General features: G+C 34.3%; 1 protein-coding gene across 2 annotated transcripts in view; it reads left to right on the top strand.

Annotated features, from left to right (window-relative positions):
- The window catches only part of LOC129267275 (uncharacterized), a 29,495-nt gene extending 16,465 nt beyond the window's left edge, over window positions 1-13,030 (top strand). For both annotated transcript variants that reach the window (XM_064103527.1, XM_064103526.1), the window contains exons 8-9: window positions 3,673-3,876; window positions 9,856-13,030. In XM_064103527.1, the coding sequence (XP_063959597.1) occupies window positions 3,673-3,876; window positions 9,856-10,010 (359 nt within the window). In that variant the 3' untranslated portion in view covers window positions 10,011-13,030. The remainder of the gene's footprint in view (window positions 1-3,672; window positions 3,877-9,855) is intronic.
- The last annotated feature ends 3,066 nt before the right edge of the window (window positions 13,031-16,096 follow it).

The following is a 16,096-nucleotide window of genomic DNA, read 5'->3' as shown; positions in this document are numbered from 1 at the left end:
GCCTTTTGACATCTGAGCCGAATTTCACCGACTTTCTTTTGTTTTTATTGTTTTTACCAATATTCCGACCAAAAACTGGTTGGTGAAAATCATCAAATGAGAGCGCGGGCTGCTATGACGTCATATTGAATATTCATTAGCTCATCTTGAATGGCGATCCGTGGATTCTTGGCGAAGAGTGACGACGAAATATAAAAGAGCATTGAATATGCCTCTAAAATGCTGAATATTGACCGATTTAAGGATTTGCAAGTCGATGAAATTAAATCTACACTGAAAGGACGAAATGCTTTTGTAAATCTACCCACAGAATATGGAAAAATGTAATATTTCATGCGATTCCACTATGCATCGATTATCGATCTCCGCTGTGCAGTGAGGGAATGCTCGAGTGGAGATGCTTCCCCTTGACTCGAGTCTGACCAGTGGCTGACCAGCTATCTCCCGGGAAGTTTCGGGGCGGTGATGGGTCTGTTACGGCCAGTACTAGTAGTAGTAGTAGCAATAGTAGTGGTAGTAGTAGTAGTAGTAGTAGTAGTAGTAGTAGTAGTACCACCACCACTTGTAGTATTTTGCTGGTTATATCCCCTTTAGTGTCCAACAATTAAATGAATCCCCTGAAGAATAGTTAAATATCGTAACAAACTTACAAACCTGATACGAATATCTCGAAGGATGTATTATTCAGACAAATTATCTAAAGTTAGTTCTAATTCTAAGGCCACGTGGCGGGTTATAAATGATATTATTGGGGAAAACAATACTCCATCACCTGAAGATGAATTAACTTTACATGGTGATAAAATCACAGATCAATCTAAAAATGCTTCATCCTTTAACTCTTTTGTTTTAGTAACATCGGCCCCCAACTAGCAAATCAAATAGGTAATTGCAACAACGCCCATTTTACTGATTTCATTTCAACGCCATTCGAACATTCGTACCATTTTTTCTCAATCCCACCAACCCTACTGAATAATTAATATCACACAATCGTTGAACTCTAGTAGGTCACAAGGACACGATAGGATAAGTTCATCCATGCTTAAAGAAATTCATGCTATTGTTGATCCATTAACTTATATTTTTAATCAATCTATTTAATCAGGGATTTGTCCGAATTTACTAAAAATTGCAAAAGTTACCCCAATCTACAATAAAGATGATCTTCATGAAATAAGTAATTGCCGCCCAATTTCTATTCTCTGTAGCATATCAAAAATCTTAGAAAGAATAATATACACAAGATCATACAATTTTTTAAACTTGCATAATTTATTAAATCCAAATCGATACGGTTTTAGAAAAAATCACTCGGCAGACTTAGCACTAGTAAATATTTATGACAAAATCACAAAAGCGATTGCTAACAAAGAACATGTTATTGGAATATTTCTGGACTTAAGCAAAGCTTTCGATACATTTAATCACAAAATATCACTTCAAAAACTACATTTACATGTATACGGAATACGGGGCAACGCACATCGATGGATAGAATATTATTTATCAAATAGACAACAATATGTTACATTTAATGGAATAGATTCAACCTTTGAAACTGTAGAATGTGGAGTGCCGCAGGGGTCAATTTTGGGACCGCTCCTTTTTTCTACTATACGTCAATGATATATCGAAAACTTCCCCTTATTATCTTTTATCCTATTTGCAGATGATACCAATATTTTTTATTTTCACCCAAAACTTGAAATTGTAGTATCTACTTTAAATTATGATTTATGTAGAGTGTCTACTTGGTTCAAATTCAACAAATTGTCTTTAAACATAAACAAAACACATTTTATGCACTTTAATTAAACACAATAATACCCATGCAGTTAACGAAGAAATAACGATAAACATTGACAGCGTAACCTTACAACAAAAACAACATTCAAAGTTGTTAGGAGTAACTATTGATGAAAATTTATCATGGAATAATCATTTACGCCATATCACCACTTCCGTATCCAGAGGTGTTGGGATAATTTCCGAATTAAAATACTTATTACCCCCAAAAACTCTTTTTCTTCTTTATAATGTCTTGGTTCTCCCTCACATATCATATTGCAACATAGTTTGGGGTAACTGTGGTAATACAAAACTTAATTCGATTTCCTTGTTACAAAAAGAGCAGTTCGTATTTGTACAGGATCACAATATCTCGCTAGATCCAGTCCTTTATTTTTTTAATAAAGAACTTTAAAAAATTTCAGATATAAATACATATCAAGCTGCTAATCAATCTTCATGATCAAATACAAAAAGGGAATACTTCCCCCTTCCTTTCAAAATATGTTCACAATCAACAACACCATCCACTCTTATCCAACACGAAACTCTGACAAATTTCATCTTACAAATCCAAAACTAATAATAGCACACAAATCAATTAGACATTTCGGTGCAGATTTATGGAATGATTTATCACCTGACATTAAGTAATGCTCTACACTTTATTCATTCAAGGCTGTTTTGAAGAGAAATACACTGTTAAAATATAATACCTAAAATCTCGGGTGTGTTATGTACCAACCAATATGACACCCCCTCCCCCCCCCCCCCCCCGCCTTGCACTCTTGCACACTTGCACTTGCACTTTAACTTTTATCAATATGATTACAAATTCCTCATTTTAATTTTTCTTTCCCTATCTATCTTTTTTGTAATATTCCTATTATTTTGTGCAATAAAAGATAAGTCTCTTTTATTGCACTGTTTGTCTGATTTTCTTTCCCCTTTCCTTATGAGGCCTTTGTCAATTTTAAGCTCTAATCTTAAGATGAAGGTCTCTCACATTTCAAAATTAAAAAAAAAAAAAAATCATAATTAAAAAAAGAAATTTATCAGGTATAAATATTTTTCAATTAGATTGTATATATGTATATGTTATTAATTATGTCATTTGCCTATTGTTTTGTTATGCTAAGAAAAATATGATTACACTTGTATATGCTTTTGTTATTGGAATGTGGAAATAAATAAATCAAATCAAAACTACTATAGTATTCCGAACCCTGGACGAAACAGCTTTGACATTTCATTGGTTTACTAGGTGACCGGTAATATCATGACTCATGTATATTCATTAGGAAGACGTTCCTCATGAATATATAATTCAGCTCAGATGTCAAGAGGCCCTGGCTCGCCTGGCGCGAAATCACTCGCTTCGCTCGGGAAGCAGCCGCCAGGGCCTCGACAAGAGGCTAACTTTGGAGCAGCTGACAACACGTGAAAATTGAGCCGTAGGGGGCGCATATGTATAGGCCTACTCCATTATGCGTGAATACCCTCCCCTACTCCCACCCCTCTGTGCTTATAACCGTAACGACCGAAATATCCTCCAGGAGCTTACGAGGGATACCATGATACAAATATTGATATTAGTGAAATAAAGAATAGTGATTCCTCAATGGTAGCCATGGCACTAATTTGCCAATATTTCGGCTGACCCTGCATTTAACTATACCCTTCCAATTCAACTACGTCTACCATCTGACGTGAAAGTCGTGTTTGTCATTGCAGGTAATAACACCTATTACTTTTTTTCAATAAGCTAGAGGATCTATCTCTGATCCTTTGGGTCTATTTTATTTCCTATTTTACCTCGAAAATATTGTATGTATTGTAGTTCAAATTCTTTCTCATTGTACTCTTATCATTTTATACCAGGAGAGTACGAGAAAAACGAGATCCAATTGAACATGTTGAAACGAAAGGTTGAAGAATTGGAGCAAGAAAGGGAGAGGGACAAAGCAAAATTCGAAGAACAGCAATTGGTGGAATTGAAGTTGACACGAGAGAACCAGACCTTAAAGGAAATCAGAGAGGCAAGATTTCAGATGCAGTCATTTCCTGAAAATGAGTTCGAATATGGTGAGACTAGTTTCATTTTTTCTCTAATCTATACTCAATAAAAACAAAGGAATCCACCCCCCCCCCCTCCATAATTTGATTTGATACAAAAATGTTCACTTTTTTTAGTACTGGTAAACTCCCGCCTTCATTGGACCTTTAATGAGCTAAAATGACCTAATGACCTTGACATGTGTTTTGTTCTTGTATAAATGTAAATTCTATTTACAATTATACAAAATGTCAAGCTTTAATTTGATACCAACATGGTATGTTTATTCCGTACATTAGAAACGAGATACTGTTAATCATAATTAAGAGGTTGACCTATGTGAAAAGGATGGTGTGGTTTATCACGTCAAAAATGACGTTGCCCCAAGGGTACCAAAGTAGCCCCTGTCAGATTATAAATATACACATCCTCATCATAACTATCAGCTAAGAATACATTAAATACTCAACTTGTTTGTATTCCAAACATGATATTCCAAACATTGCATTGCTTACATTATTTTGTGACCTAACTTGAACTTTCATGACCTTAAATGACCTTTAATTGGTCTGGACGCAATATAAATGCCTTGTGATTCCTATATATGGATTTGATTTTGCATTTGCTATAATTTGATATCAAACATGATATGTTTATTCCGCTCAATAGAAAATTAACAATTAAGAGGAATGTAAGAAAGTTTGTGGTTTATGACGTCACATAAATAACATTCCTCAAGATTCCAAGGTCGCACCAATCGGATTCTTAATATGCGCACCCTCAACTGAAGTTTCAGCAAAAAAATACATAAGATACCTAACTTATTTTTTATCTAAAACATGATATTTTTCGCCTTATATGTATTACTTACATTTGCAATGCAATTTGACCTTTTATGACCTTTAACTGACATACGCGTGATTTAAATGCCCAGTGATCCATGTACTTGTAATTGATTCTTACATTAGCTTTAATTTGATACCAAACATGACATGTTTGTTTCGTAAAATATGAAAGTCATTTTTAAGAGGTATATGTAAAAAAGTGGACGTGGCTTATGACGTCAATTTAAAAAAAATTTTCCAAGGGTTCCCCAAGTGACACCCTTCGGATTATTGAAGTACACACCCTTTACTACAACTGTCTTTAAAGAAAATTGCATATGTACTCAACTTGACGGTCATGTTGTCGTTCTACTTGACTAGAATGAATAACATTAAGGAAACCCGGTCTTCGAGTAAAAAAAAACAATAATAAAATTTGATAAAAGTGATTGATCACTTCGTTTACGTGCCATGGGCGGAAATCCCAGGGGGGGACAGGGGGGACGTGTCCCCCCTACTCAAAATAGTAGGGGGGGACATAATATCAAATGTCCCCCCTACTATTTTTGGTCTTTTATGATGGTAAGAAATACATTATTCTAAATCGAAATAAAACATGTATTTTAACAGATGAACTTACTTTGGCGATGATAACCTTTTTTTTTTGCTTGTCAAATTTTCCCGCCCCTTGTCCCCATAGGCGGATCCAGGGGGCCGAGGGGCCCGCCCCGCCCCCCCCCCCCCCCCCCCCCCCTCTTGGCGGAGCAAAAAAAAGAAAAAAGGGAAAGAAAGAAGGAAAAAAGGAGGGAAAAGAGAGGAGAAAAAGAAGAGGACGACGAGTGCATAAAATAAGATGAGGGGAAGACTAGGAAAATAAAAAGAATCTTTCGTGCCACTATATATTTTTTTCTGCTCGCGCTTCGCGCTCGCATCAAACGTTAAGTTATAGCTATCCTGTTCACGATTACAAAAACTGATTAAAATGTTCCATTCTTTCTTTAGAAAGTTCAAAATTTTTCAAGTGCATGCAGTCCTTAACAGGTACCAGTTCAAAACGTATATAAAAATTTTCTGCTCGCGCTTTGCGCTCGCATTATTAACACTCATCCTTTTCAGGATTTACAAAACATGAATAGAGTGTCTCGTACAGTAAATATTATAGGACTAAATCTAAAAATGTTCCGCTCACGCTTCGCGCTCGCATTGATTGTTTACTTATATACCTATTCTGCTTGAGTTACATAAAGTGCTTAGAATTTTCATTGTTTAGGTGAAAATGTCCCAAAAAAAATAGCTCGCGCTTCGCGCTCGCATTATTTGATTATTAAATGCTATTTTAACAGGTATCTTTTCCATCAGTTCATTTCTGCTCGCGCGTTGCGTTCGTTGTAATTATTAAGTTGCATACACATCTTTTTCAGGATAACAAACATTGCCCAAAATCAGTTCAAATTTTTTAAAAAATACATAAAATTTCCAAAAAAATTAGCTCGCGCTTCGCGCTCGCATCATTATATATTAATTTATAAGAATAAAGCTAAGAAGTGACTAATGAGGACACCCCTTCAAAGAAACAAGCAAAAATCATCTTCGTGCTGCCGATCGGGGAAAATATGGCTGAAACAAATTTCCGCCCCCCCCCCCCCTATTGGCGAAGGCTGGATTTGCCCTGTGTCCCCCCTACCTTTTGGGAGAGATTTCCGCCCCTGTTACGTGCATATCAAATATTACTAATATCCGGCTCGTAACAGAAGATGTGAGGATTCATCGCATTTTGGCCCATTATGTCGTTAGTTGGTACTATATTTGGTCACATGACGGGATTTAGACCAATCACGTGTCATTATTATGACGGATTTAAAAAAAGGCATAAAAGGTTAAATACCCGAGACCGGACAGGGCCCTGGGAACGATTTTTTTAGCTGGGGGTGCCTAAGTAGGCCTAAATTCAGGGGTGGATCCAGCTTTCGCTAAAAGGAGGGGGGCGAGAAAGTTTTCACCCATATTTTCCTCGATCAGCCACTCAAAGATGATTTTTTGTTTGTTTCTTTGTAACAGTCACTTCTTTGCTTTATTCTTATAAAACATAGTACTTAATCTCATAAGCCATATTTAGATAGTTCGAGCGCGAAGCGTGAGCTAATGTTTTGTAATTATGCACCTTGTCCTGAAAATCGAACATTCTTGGCAATGTTTGTAATCCTGAACAAAATACGTAAATAATTGATCGAAAAGGGACCTGTTGAAGACTGTTTGCAGTTATCCATAAAGCGGTACATATTCAATAATCAAATAAAGCGAAAAATTGAAATGGAAATTTTAAGCATATTTTGTAATCATGGGCAGGATAGGCATATAACTAAACAATGCGAGAGCGGGAAATAAATGAGATTTAGACCTAAAAACGGGTCACCCTATTCACGTTTTGTAAATCACGAAAAGAGTGGATACTTTTCTCCATCGTGTTATAGACGACTGGTATGATGCACTTAATAATCCCGAAATGGCAGGCGCTTGTTTTTTTTTGTAGATTAAAAAAAAAATTATAACCCAAGGCCTCGAAGTTCGAGGATCGGTAGTGCAGGTGTTTGATAGAAACCCATTCTTAGCTTACGATAATGAGACTACAACTCGGGTAGGATATCCCATTATCAGTACACGAAAGTGTTATTCTTGGAGAGTTAGAAAATAGAAAATGCAAAATACATGGTCCTGTTCAATATCAGAGGTTGAGAGTGGATGGAAAGCTAACACAGTGTTTAACAGGGGATAGAGTAGTGTATGTAGATCTCCCAAATCAACATCTCCCAAGATTCATGAAATTCCATTCGTTTAGAGCGAGAGTTTTTCACTTTGGGCAGGAAAATACGTCACAGGGTCCTGTTTGCTCATATTACCTCCAAGAAGGCCACCATAGATCGCATTGTACCAATGAAAAAGTATGCCGAGTTTGTCGACAATCAGGGCATATGCAAAACACATGCCCCACCACCAACCCCACCATAGGGTGATTCCATACGTGTCGTACGGGACATTTAGAGAACATTTGACAGTTTTTTTACAAAAAAAACAAAAAATATTCCAGTAACTAAAGGTGATCATCAAGTACTACCAGAGTGTTAGAAAAACCAAGACTTAACATGACTTGAATTCACATCCTGTATAATACAGATTTAAAATAGTAATGTGTCGTACGGACGCAGAAAAAGTGGCTTTTTTAGAAACCTCAAGCTTGTACTCTAAAGTCTGTGAGTTGGACAGATAATTTTCATAGAAACTGAACTCAAATTGATATTCAATTACCCAAGAACAAACACATCTATGAAAGAAAGCAAAATAAACATTCATTAATAAATAAAGCAAATTACAATTTTCGAGAACATTGTGGCGTACGGGACACTCAAAATGTGTCGTACGGGACATCTCTAAATTGAAGCCAAACTTACTTACTTTATGTCTCTTTGACTTCTTCAATCACTTTATTTGGCTGATGATAATGATAATCCTATCACACTAAAGACATTCATTATGTTAGAAAACGCTATTGGCTGAATATTTCTGTCAATATATCATAAACAAAATAATATGTCGTACGGGACACTTGTGTGTCGTACAGGACACTTCTGTGTCGAACGGGACACTTGTGTGTCGTACGGGACACTTGTGTGTTGTACAGGCACTTGCGTGTTGTACTGGGCAGCCTGAATAAAACAATGAACTTTTTATCAATCAGAAGGGGAGCATTGCTTCTAAATTCTTCCTTTTTATGCAAAGTCTTTTAATAAGTATAGTCATTCAGGACAATATAATTAAGTAACCTCAATATATACAATCGGGAGCAATATGTTATCATTTTTTTTCATGATGGGAAATGTACAAGGGTTCACAGCATTTTTATGAGCTGAAAAACTTGAGGTTTTGTGTGAAGTTATATCTTAGTGAATTAATTGATGATTTCCAATACACTATATCTAAACAATGAATGAATGAAACTGTTTGTGTAAATTATGGGGCTAAAATGTTATAATAATTTTAATATAAAATGTATATATACATGATATATGTCACAACAGTCACTTGTAATTCCACAAAATATTTTGTTTTTCCAAAGAAATGCGGTTCTACTTTTTCAAAACTTTTTGCATTTCATGAAACCATATGGTTTGTCTTATTTTCCAGATTTTGTTTGAACAACATGGTTTGTGATTTTTTTTACAACTTGAAAAAAGTAAGGAGTTTCAATACTGTATATAAAAAAATTAGTGATCATCAAGGGAAGTCCAAATAGATGATTGATATGTAATTTTTTTTTACATCTTATAATAATTCCACATTAGCATGCAAGAGGAAGTCATCTTCCAGGCTAGGGTGAATCAATTATAAAGGTTTTCTTTTCATGCTCAAGGACAAAGAAATTAACCCGCTCTGACCAGTGAAAATCACCAGTTTAGTTGAAGGGATTCACAAAAGAATACGTCTACATGAAATCAATCAAAATGGTTAGAATCACCTATTTCATGTTCTATGGAGATAAGAAAGTACTTTTTCAGTTCACTTTATGTCAAATCAATTACTTGAATTGAAATAGGCCTACTATTTATACTTTCTGAATCCAAATCCTGCAATCAAATGCATTATATATTGTGTGTCGTAAGGGACATGTCCCGTACGACACACACTGTGTCGTAGGGGACAACTTTTAATAGGACAATTATTGAAAAATGAAGGGCAGTAATTAGATCCTTATGGGATAAATCGATCACCCATGGGTCAAAGAAAGAGAAACTGATATTGTGAAATTGCATCATCAAAAATAAAATTGTAGGAAAAACTTTTTTCATGTCTCGTACGGGAAAATCAGGGCTGCCCCTATTATGGATCATGAAAATGTTGTAGATATTATTTGGAACCATCAATGATACATTATTCCATTGACCTGCAATATTTTCAATCTTCTTGCGCTTTGCCAATAATTGTTTCAGGCAGTGTTTGTACTTGACTATTTAATTAGCAAAATTATTGAAAATTGAAAATTCCATTGTTCCCCCCAAAAAAAACTATATCTGACTTCACTTTTGGTTAAAACTCATAATTTTCATGAAATTTAGGTATCATAGTAAAATATTACACTACTTGTGACTTATTAAAAGCATGTAGAAATTTATGATATTTTTGAACTTCTAGTGTGGAATCGCCCCATAGCTGAAGACGAGGTAGCTAAGCGACCAAGCATTCAGGGTGAACCAGCTGTACGACGCAAAGTGAAGGCCGCAGACCAATCGAAAAGCGTATCAGGAAAGCGAATCGGAACAGAGGATCGAATACGGAGAAAAAAGTAATAAATATTTTCTTACACTAGAAAAACAACGTAAAGTCAATTCCACTATCCGAAAACTTTTGAAAGAAGATGATATTATTGAAGACGAAAAAGAAATTTTACAAAACATTAAACACTTTTACAGGCAGCTGTATACAAAACAAAACGTTAACATAACAGATGAGAATGCAAATAATTTTTTTTTAATCATGTGAAGGACTCCTCACTGGACATGAGTGTAAGAAAGTATTGACGGAAATGAAATGTGGAAAGTCTCCGGGGAATGATGGACTCTCCAATGAATTTTATATTACTTTTTGGGACATTGTCAAGGATTCCTTACTTGTGTCTTTGAATTTTTCTTTTCAAGAAAATGAATCGTCAGCAAGTCAAAAGCAAAATGTCATATCTTTAATTTAAGAGGTATATCAGTTGGTACCAGTGAATTAAAGCTGTCTTTATACGCAGACGATTTTTGCTCATTTTTTCAGATGTAAATTCTCTGAGCTCATTATTTGATATTATGCAACAGTTTGAGAAGTGTTCAAGTTTAACAATTAATTTAAATAAGACAGAAATGTTAAAGATTGGAAATGTGTCGAATGCAGTTTTCCGACATAATTTCAATTTTGTAGATACTATAAATGTGTTTGGTACTTTTGTGGGTACTGGATCAGATACTGCGCAAGTTAAAAAAGCAGAAGAAATACTTTTATCAATACAAGTTACTTTAAACATGTGGCAAATTAGAAGCCTAACTTTATTCGGTAAAATTCAAATAATTAAATCATTTGGAACTGTATAAGCTGTAATTTTCGCGGGGGTTTTATTTTCGCGGATTTCGCGAATTGCCGATCGGCCGCGAATTTAACAACACGCGAAAATATTGACACACTTCTTAGTCAGTGCCAATGTCCCCAACAGCAAAGCTTTGCTATTTAAAACATACTGTGTAGTGAGAAAATGGAGATATGCACCTCTATATGTACAAAAAATAAGGCTTAGAAAGTACAGTTAGTGATTCAAAAAGTTAGCTAGAATTTCACTTTTTTTAATTTCTCAAACAAAATCATAGCCTAAAGTATTTTCTAACATTATTTTATCAATATCTATACACTCACTGTAATATTAAAATGTATTTTCCATGAAATAATTTGATATTATTGTCATCTGATTGACTCTATACACACGTATTGGCAGCTATTTGCATACTCATTAATATTCATAAGTCACATGACCAGAGCTTTTACAAGTGAAGATTCTGTTCACAAAATTCCACATTTTTGCACTTTTACCAACTTTTTGAAAAATGAATAGAACAAAACACAATTCTAAAGATTGCTTAACCCTATAAATTACAGATCAAACTGTGGCATGATGAATTTTCAGATCTAAAGGTAAAAAAATTGAAATTTAAGCCACCTTTTTCCACAGTTTGTAACTGTTTTTACAGGGACATATTTATGTACAAAACACACATCAGCATGGATACTTTAAGAAGTAGAGATTTGCACGTGATTTGCTCTAGTTTTACTTCTTTTAAATGCTGTGGAAATGTTTTCTACATCTTCCGATCGCGAATTTAACAACCCGCGAAAATGTCGGGACCCCCGCGATTCGCGAAAATAACAGCTTCTACAGTATCCAGATTAATCTATTTATTTTCATCCACTCTTTTACCTGATTGGTTTCTTACAAAATTAGAGAGGGTGTTTTTCAGTTTTATTTGGAATGGACCCGACAAAATTAGAAGAAACGTCATGATCCAGGATCTATCAAATGGAGGAATTAAGATGGTAGGTGTGTATTCGGCTGTTAAAGCCCAGCAGTTATTTTGGATAGAGAGAATTAAACATGCGGATAAACAAGGATGGTTTCAAATTCTTCAGTATTACCTTAAAAAGAACGGGGGATTGTTTGTATTCAACTGTAACTATGGTCATAAAATGTTGAGCTTGGATATTCCTCAGTTTTATAAAACTATTTTACAATGTTTGGATTCTCTTAATGTGAGAAACAGAGAAGATAATACGAAGTTCCAGATCATCTGGAACAATAAACAACTGAAAGCTACTCGAGATATGATCTTCTTTCGAAAATTGTTTTTAAAAAGAATTGTATTTTTTAATGACATCCTTACTGAAGGATGTATTTTAAGACAATTGTATGAAATGAAAAGGTTATTTGATTTAGACGCCAACAATTACTTTAGATTACAAGGACTGTATTCTGCATATTTAAAGACATTTTTTTCTAAAATATCATATACGGACTCATTTAAGAATGCAGCTATATCAAATATTATACTTCCTTTTGAATTGGTACAGCTAAACAAAATAAAAAGTAAAATTTTTTATGATCTATTAGTAGCAGAAAGATATGACATGTATGAGCGTCCAGTAAGTACGTTTAGACTTCAAAATAGATATGATGTTTCAGATAAAGAATTGGTATTTGCTCGTTCATCTATTCTATTAAACACTGTCGATGTAAATTACAGAGAATTTCAGTTCAAGGTATTGAACAATATTTTAAAATTGAACTAAAAGTTGTATAAAATGAAAGTCATTACTTCACCTTTATGTTCTTTCTGTAATGCAGAAATTGAAACGATCGAGCATTTATTTTGGAATTGTCCATTTACACAGTTATTTGGGAATCAGCTAGGAAAAGAACTCACTATGTTTGATTTTTCAGTATTAACGGAAAAAAGTGTAATACTCGGTATTTCATCAAGAAAATGTCTTCTTTTTAATCATGTTTTAGTTATTGCAAAGAAATCATTTTATCTTAGTAGATGTAAATCATGTAAACCAACAGTTTCTGATTGTGTTGATTTGTTAACTAGATCATATAAAATAGAAAAAATTATAGCTATTCGAAATAACAAAAGGAGTGGCCACGAACGCAGGTGGCGAGACGTGATACAGTGGTTATCCACTTATGTTATGTAATTTTTTATAATGTATCATTTGTATTTTTTCAACTGTATTGAATGAATGTAACTTGAAGTGACCAATAAAACATTTAAATACAAAATAAGATATGAAAATTTGTTTTGACACATGATGTTATTTAAATTAGAAAAGTATGGGGTATCTGGTACAGAACTTTTGTGGTTCAAAAGTTACTGAACAAACCGGAAGCAATCAGTAAGATTGGAATTCTACAGGGGGAGTATTAGGCCCGGATTTATTTTTAATATTTATAAGTGATATTGTACAATGCATTTCGACTGCTGTTTTGTAATATTTTTGCTGATGATGTTATTATGTACATTTCCGATACTAAGTTAAAAAACATTCAACGTGATTTGCAGGTATGTTTACATGAAATCGATAAGTGGTATAATGACAATATTGTTTAAAGATTAATATTACTAAAACAAGTATGTTTTTTTCAACTCGTTATTAAAAACAACAAAGGAAAATTGGAAAGTTTGATGGTAAGCAACTCAAACAAGTTAATTCTGTAAGATAATTAGGTGTTGAAGTTGATAATAATCTCATATGGAATGGTCATGTCAAACATCCTTGTAGATCAATATAATTTAAGTTACATGCTCTAAGACATTTAACACTGTTTAAGTTTAACTTTTAAACCAGATTTACTGAATACTTTATGTAAAACAACTATTCAGCCATGTATAGATTATGCTTGTTCTGTTTGGGGGAATGGTTCATTGAAAAACATGGAACTTATAAAACTGCAAAGGCGAGCGGCACGTATTGTAATGAAGGAATATGAATTTTCTTTTAGTTGTACAGATTTAATGAAGAAACTGAAATGGCAATCTGTTGTTGCAAGGAGGAATTATTTCTTATATATTTAAGCTTACCAATGTATATATGGCCTTGCACCTATTAGACTCTGTAATGATATTGAACTATTTATTGATAGACATGGAATGTATACACGTAATGCTGACTCACTGAATACTGTATTACCTAAACCAAATATTGAAAGTTTCAAGCAAAGATATGCATGGCCCCGTTGTACAAAGAGTTACGATTGATCCGATCAATCGTAAGTGTATGGAAATCCATCAGTGTCATAATTTCTTCTACAGGAAATTTGCAAAATGTCCTTTGCAATCAAAGGAGAACACTCCAAAGTGTCAAGAAATCAATGAATGTATGGATATGGATTCATATCTAGAATTTTGTTTGAACAAACATGCATTTCATATGCTGACTTTGCTGGCTTTCCATAATAACGATTGATTGGATCAATCGTAACTCTTTGTACAACGGGCCATGGAACTCCTTGCCAAATGAACTCCAGAATATTTCAGAAACCTCCTATATTTAAAGAGGTCGTACAAAAACAAGTATTTTTAAATTGACATTAGACTGATTTTTTATCCATATTTTCTTGTGTAATCATAGTTAATTCTGTATTGCACTCCTTTCTTTTCTCTCTCCCTGTCACTCTCTACTTCTGCCATATAATCAACCACACTATCTCTATCTTACCTCTCTCTCTCTTCCTGCTCTTTCTATTTCTGTTGTGCAACTTTTATTGTAAATTAAGTATACCCAGTATTTTAACTTAAGTTTGTATTCATTTTCATTGTTGTTTGATATTTTCAGTGTAACAGGACCATGTTGAAAAACAGCGTATTTTATCTGAACATGTTATCCTGTATAAATATTTTTTTTTTCTAAAACTTAGAGAACAAGATTTGTATCTAAATAAACATGCGTGCGTGTTTTTAAGAGTTATACCTAGTATCTGGGCATTCTAAATATATTTCCTAACATGAAAATCAATAATGACTTGTGATTGCGAAACGCGAGCTGAAAATATCTGATAATCCTTTCTGAAAAGGGGTTAATTTAAGCACTAATTCAAGCACCGTGTAGGAAAACTGTGAAGTGGATATTATGGATTGCTCTTAATAAATGATGTGAGCGCAAGGCGCAAGCTGATATTTCTTTAATTTTTATCTTGGCGTAGGACCAGGACATTCTAAGAACATTTCGTTATCCAATGAAAATGATGACTTTCTTCTATTCATCTTCCCAAGCGCGAGATATTCCATTCCGAAAAAGTACAATTTAATTATTAGGAATTCATGAAAATGTTGTTTTTGTATTTATTAATCTAATAAGCCTAATGTCAGCCCGACATTTGTTATATTAATTACTGAAAACTAGATATTTTAAGCACTTTTGTGATTATGAATAGGATGCATGGGTTAATATATGTTTAACAAATGAATGAGAGCGCAAATCGCGATGTCATGAAAAGGGGACTTTAAGTAGTTTGTTATAGAATTGCTTATTATTAAAGAGGAATTATTGAGGTATACATTACTCACCAATCAAAATGCGAGCGCGCAGCGCTGGCTGATATGTTTTGACAATCAAACCTGAAAAGGGATATTCAAAATACTTTATGGAATACAGGAAGAGAATAAATAACTGACATATCAAATAACGCGAGCGCGCAGCGGGAGCTGAAAATGTTGATTCTAAGACAATAAAACGGACATTTTACAGAACTCTTTTTGAAAATCAATTATAATCAAACAAAATAATGAAAGCTCAATGTCGGAGCTGAAATGTGTTTTGTATAATGACTTCAAAACTTGATATCTTAAGCTCTATATCACCCTATTGAGGAAGAATCTCGTGTAGAACTGTTTCATCAAACTTGCAATGCGAAGCGCGAGCGAAAACTTTATATAGTGACATGAAAGTTTTTTTTTATTTTATATTCCAAGTCGTCCCCTCAGCTTATTTTATTCACTCTTCTCCATCCTCTTATTTCTCCTCTCTTTTCCCTCCTTTTTCTTTTTTTAAATGCCTTACCTCCCCTTTTTTGTTCCGTCAATAGTGAGTCCCAGGCCCCTTGATCTCTCTGGATCCGCCTATGTAAATATGAGAAGCACAAAAAGGTTTCATTACAAAATGAAGGTCATTTTGGTGCCAAGAAAATTGATAAGCCAAAAAAGGGGTTTCTGCACAAGATGTTGGTCATTTTCCAAACATTTCTCCTATGTGACACACCAACCAGAATTCCAGGGGGTGCTGCCTATGTAAAATAATACACGCAGCACCCCCTGGGAAAATCTTGAGGGTGCTTCAGAACCCCCCGCTTCCC

Source organism: Lytechinus pictus, chromosome 8 (genome assembly GCF_037042905.1).
Source record: "Lytechinus pictus isolate F3 Inbred chromosome 8, Lp3.0, whole genome shotgun sequence".
Lineage (NCBI taxonomy): Eukaryota > Metazoa > Echinodermata > Echinoidea > Temnopleuroida > Toxopneustidae > Lytechinus > Lytechinus pictus.
The sequence above is the reverse complement of the archived record's forward strand: the minus strand, read 5'-3'. Positions and strand labels throughout refer to the sequence as shown.